The sequence below is a fragment of the Rutidosis leptorrhynchoides genome, chromosome 11 (assembly GCF_046630445.1).
Source record: "Rutidosis leptorrhynchoides isolate AG116_Rl617_1_P2 chromosome 11, CSIRO_AGI_Rlap_v1, whole genome shotgun sequence".
Classification (NCBI taxonomy): Eukaryota; Viridiplantae; Streptophyta; class Magnoliopsida; order Asterales; family Asteraceae; genus Rutidosis; species Rutidosis leptorrhynchoides.
Genome location: NC_092343.1, coordinates 382,448,093 through 382,453,678, shown reverse-complemented (window position 1 = coordinate 382,453,678; position 5,586 = coordinate 382,448,093). Strand labels below are relative to the sequence as shown.

The following is a 5,586-nucleotide window of genomic DNA, read 5'->3' as shown; positions in this document are numbered from 1 at the left end:
GGTAGAAACAAAGAGAAAATGACCTTAAACAATTTATTTTACCGTAAGTGTATTCGAGACCCGAGGAGCTTTGTTAATATTCCTTATTGCGTTGGCCATTATCTTTCTAAAGTTGTTGGGGGAATGCAAGCAGGAAGTACTATAGGGGGAGGTATTTTTGTTACTCTCATTGGAGAGTACTTAGGTGTAGATAAAGAGCAAGGGGGTCTGATGCTAGAGATTGAGGAACATGCCGAGAGAATAGGATTGCAGGTTTATCAAGGTGCAAAGATACTAACTCGGAGACACAATATGCCAATACAATATCAGGGCACCCATCTAAAGGTAGAGAGGGGTTCGGATGAGGAGATGGAGGAAGTAGATGATATTAGGGATGTCATTAGGGATAGTTATACTGATGTTTTCCAGCATATAGATGAGGTGGAAATGAATAACCAGGCTAGGCATCGTCAGTATGAGCAGTGGAGAGCCGCGAATGAGTACGAGCAATCCAGGCGACGCCAACACGATAGCTGACAAGTTCATCAGCACCAGATCATGAGCCACCTATCATATCAGGTACCACATAACTATATACCGGCTCGACCTGCATACTATCCAGCACATCAGCCTCATATGCGACCACCCTTTAACCTGTACGGCCCCAACCAAGCCTATCAGAACACCTATCACCAGCCATGGAACTCGAGATATGATATGAACTGGAATCCATATCCAGATTGATACAGTTCCATTGGTGATTTCTTATCTTTTTATCATTTTTATCTATTATTGTTTAAACATATAATATTTTGATATTTTTATGTAATTTTTAACATTTTTTTTATTATTGTGTTACTAATATTTCATATTTATAATTTGAAAGTGGGATATTAAGTCCCATTTCAAATTACCATGCATGTTTATATCTGTATTTTATGTATATTGTGAATTGTACACAACAGGGTAAAACATCGAACTTTCAAAGATTGGCATTAAGTTCAGAAAAAGCAACTAATTTTGACGACAAAATGCAAAATAAATGTGATATAACAACTGCAGGAATGAACAAATGAAGTGCACCATTTATCATTCAAACAAAAAACAATATGTTGGAAACTTTGGTAAAATTTTAATCACTTTTCTACGCTAATCACCCTCAATAATTTAAATTGTTACTGATTTCTTGCAAATGAGGGCATTGCAAGATCTTAAGTGTGGGAAGGGATTAAATTCTTTCGGTTTTTATCCCTTTCGCTACATGGATCCGTCTACCAGGTACTTTAATTCTATCAATTTTATCAATTAATTCTATCAATTCTAATTGATAGATAAATTAGCCGATTCCTCTTTCCACATAGTATCTTCATGGATCCTCTTTCCACACTTAATTGTTCGTGTTACCAGATTGTTACACCGAATGATTTCAAAATTCATATCTCACAGGTGAGTTAGGTTTTCATTACTTCGTTATATCAATCAATTATTAGGGTTTCATCAATTTATCTATCAATTAGCTGAGTTAGGGTTTCATCTTGTTTCTCAATTAAAACTCCGATCTGTTGTTCCAAACTCTGATCTGTTGTTCCCCAAATCAATCAACCTTCTTCCCCAAATCAATCAACACAATTCTAATTAATCCACATTCGATCTGTTGTTCCTTATTCTGACATATCAGCTCCCTTTCACTTCTCAATACCATCCCCAAACTCTGAGTATTCGCATTCTGTATTAAAAGCCTCTTCAGATTCAACCACTTCAAACATGTGTGTGTGTGTGTGAGAGAGTCTGAGAGGAGAGTGAAACATCTTTCAGTGAGATATGCACACGGGGTACGTACGAACGAGCAGATATTTCGAGACGAGGGTAATACTAGGGGTTCAGATTCAAGGTTTTTCGGGCATCGTTTGACATCATTCATGTTCTTCAACTTCGGTAATCATTGGAGCATCTCGGACCTCTGGCGGATCTTCAAACCCTTTGGTGATCTTAGGGATATTTACCTTGCCGGCAAAAGACTAAGAAGTCGATATAAATTCGCGTTCGTCAGATTTCATGGGGTTGGAGATGTGAATAATCTCTTCCGGCAACTTGAAACGGTGAAGTTCGATGGGAGACCCATTAGGGTGTTTTTAGCTACTAACAGGAACCCTAACGGTGCCGGCAGCACCCGTAACTTTGGTGGTGAGAACAAGCTAAATGTGAATTCTGCCTGGATGCCAAAAGTTACTCCGATGGTGGAAGCAGGTCCTAGGGGTGACTTTTCAGATCTGAAGGAGGCATATGGGGTATCACGGTAGAACCCAATTCCTGACCTTTGCCATGATAGTAGTTGGAACAATAGTTTACCATCCAAGAAGCAAGACCTAAGAGAAAAACTAGCAAGCAATAGAAATGATTGGAAGAAATCCAGGGAATTCGAAAAGGTGAGGTTTATTGATGTAACTCACAACCTTACATTCAAGGATTTGGAGGACCGTTTTCTCATTGGCGAATTGAAAAGCATCGGTATGTTAAATCTCATTACTACTATTGGTCTGATCAATGGAGATGAAGGGATCCATATCAAATATGTGGGTGGCCTACATGTTATGCTTGTGTGCAATAATCCGGCCATTGCAAAAAACCTGCTGGATAGAAATAATTATCCAATTAAGAAATGTTATGTTGATCTAAAGGTTTGGAAAGGTGAATATTTTAGTCCAGGGAGATTAGTGTGGGTTGACATTAAAGGGGTCCCATTCAAGTATTGGAATTCTGAAACGTTTAACTCGATTGCTAAATGGTGGGGGGAATCCCATTGAATTCAAGAATTATAACATCCTCCATGGCAAGCAAAACTTAATTTCTGGACAAGTTCTCCTTCACACTTGGGATGATGAACATATTAACGGTGTGGTAAAATTGGTTGCAGGTTCAGTTTTTAAATATGTAAACATTGTTGAATCTGCCGTTGGTATTGAACTAGATCTAGAGAACTTGAACTTGTCTGATTGGGAGGGTTCATCAGAATCAGACGGCACTTCTAATAACTATTCGGAGGACAGTTCAGACGAGCTAGAAGAGGGTGAACTCCGGTCCGGTGGTCGGGGCAATCGCGACGGTGATTACAGAGGTCAGGTGGAAGTTGATGAGTCCTCATGCATGGGGATCAAAAATCTCTTAGATGCAATTAATAATAATGATTGTGCCTCGACTAACGTTCCTGAATCACCTAGAGATGGTCACTTCTCCAATTCCAATTTTGTTGGAACTGAGGCTGATAAGACAGAGAAAAGTGGCAGACCTATTCTGGCGGCTTGCTCCCCTAGGATTAATTCAAATAGATTCAGTACATTGGGCCATGCAGAAGACAATTCCAATCCAGATTTTCACAATTATCCTATTGGGCTTGTTGGGCCTGTGGTGATATCAGGGCCTGATGATCCAAGAGATATGGTTACACTTAAGGATTTGGGTGAGACAGATTGCTCCACAGATGATGATAGCTGCTTTAGTCCTATTCTTGGGCCTCCGATTACTCCTCGAAAACCAATAGCAGGTAGGCCTTCCACAGCTAGTGGGCCGGTGGATTGTCAATCAAATGACAATGATGGGCTTAATGATAATCATGGTAACATAACCAGTAAGCCGATTGACGAAAATCCCTCTAACTTAAAGGAAGAGTCTCATGATATTGATGCCCATAAAATGCCCAGAAGGAATAAAACAACCAATTCGTACAAGTCTGATTCATCCAATTGTTGTTGGAAGTCAATGGGTAATTGGAAAGCATCATCAAAAATTCTACACGCCAATAAATCATCAAGAAAAAGATATAGTCAAGAGGCTCATGGTGGCATTAATTGTGTTACTTGTGGTAGTCGTGGCGTGAGGAGATCCAGAAATTCCAATCAACAAGGCCTCAATTCGAAAAGAAAATCTAGTTCGTCTCGCAACAGTAAGAAGGAAGAGGCTAAACAGTTGATTTCAGAAAGCAGTATAGGGTTGGAGGAATTCGGTGCAAATCTTGGTCTAAAATGGACCAAGAAAGCGATGTAAGTACTTCATCTTCTTCTATCGTATTTTTTTCTTTTAAATGAAGATTTTGTCATTAAATGTTCGTGGGTTTGGGTTCGGGAAAGAAAGTAAATTTGGTGATGTGCGTAAATTATGTATTGCGGAAAGACCTTCCATTTTCGCACTTCAAGAATCAAAATGTCATGCTAAAGATGATATTTGGTTTTTTGGGCTTTGGGGATCCAAGGATTGTGGTTTTTCTCAAAAAGAAATGATCGGTAAATCGGGCGGTCAAATTATTATTTGGGACAAAAATGTATTCGAGGTGAATAGTGATCTTATAAGTGAGTTTTTTATTGCAATTCGGGGTAAATGGAAAAACTCAGGCCATGAATCTATCATTATAAATGTATATGGACCGCATGATGATTTGAATAAAAAAAGGATGTGGGAATCTCTTGATATGTTGCTAGGTAGTACCAGGGTCTCTTGGGTTATTTGTGGAGACTTTAATGAAGTTAGGGATTGTTCAGAAAGATTAAATTGTGAATTCGCTAAAAACCGGGCCAAAATGTTCAATGACTTCATCGATAGAAATATGCTAGTTGATATTCCAATGGGGGGAAGGAAATTCACGAGAGTTAGTGATGATGGAGTTAAGATGAGCAAGTTAGATAGATTTCTTGTATCGAGTGACTTCCTTAGTTTGTGGACGGATTTAAAGGTCATTGCTTTAGATAGAAAGGTTTCGGATCATTGTCCTATTATGATGTCGGATGGTGAAGTCAATTTTGGACCTAAACCATTTAAAATCTTTGATGAATGGTTGTTGGTGGATGGTATTGGAGATGTAATTGCCGAATCATGGAAAGGTACGATGGAAGGTAATCGAAAAGATTGTGTTTTCCGTAACAAGCTAAAAAGGTTAAAAGGGGATCTTAAAGAGTGGAGCAAATCTCATTTTAGGAATCTTGATGTACAAATTGAAAATGCAAAAAAGGTGGCGATGGATCTAGAACTCAAAGCGGAATCAGGTTTTTTAAGTGTTGAGGATCACGAGAATTAGCGTGCGTCGAGAAAAACTTGGCTAGAAAAGGAAAAGGTAAAAACCGGAATGTTGAGACAAAAAGCACGGGTACGTTGGATGACCAATGGTGATGAAAACTCAAAATATTTTCACAACTCACTACGAAGAAATTACAACAAAAATAATATTCGGGGTATTAATGTTAACGGCTGATGGTGTAAAGAACCGTTGATTATCAAAGATGAAGCGATTACTCATTTCAAGAAAATATTCGACGAGAGAGACATGGATCGTCCTAGCCTATAGGGGCTGAATTATTCATCAATCTCAGAATTAGAAGCATCAAGCCTCGAAGTGCCATTCTCGGAAGCTGAAATCTGGGAATCGATAAAGGGTTGTGGAAGTACTAAAGCCCCCGGGCCGGATGGTTTTAACTTGGGTTTTTTCAAACAATTTTGGCACATCATCAAAGAGGATTTAATCGAGGCTATTAATTGGTTTTGGGATCACGGTGAGTTTTCCAAGGGGTGCAACGCTTGTTCGTATCGCTTATCCCTAAGAAAGTGGATCCATTAAATTTT

General features: G+C 38.9%; 1 protein-coding gene across 1 annotated transcript; it reads left to right on the top strand.

Moving 5' to 3' along the window:
* Positions 1 to 4,057: 4,057 nt before the first annotated feature.
* Positions 4,058 to 5,044, top strand: LOC139875997 (uncharacterized). The gene has a single exon (XM_071863293.1). The coding sequence runs from the start codon at positions 4,058 to 4,060 to the stop codon at positions 5,042 to 5,044; it is 987 nt and encodes a 328-aa protein (XP_071719394.1).
* The last annotated feature ends 542 nt before the right edge of the window (positions 5,045 to 5,586 follow it).

Coding starts and splice junctions, on each gene's coding strand:
- LOC139875997 (XM_071863293.1), top strand. CDS start 4,058: ATGAAGATTTTGTCATTAAATGTTCGTGGGTTTGGGTTCGGGAAAGAA.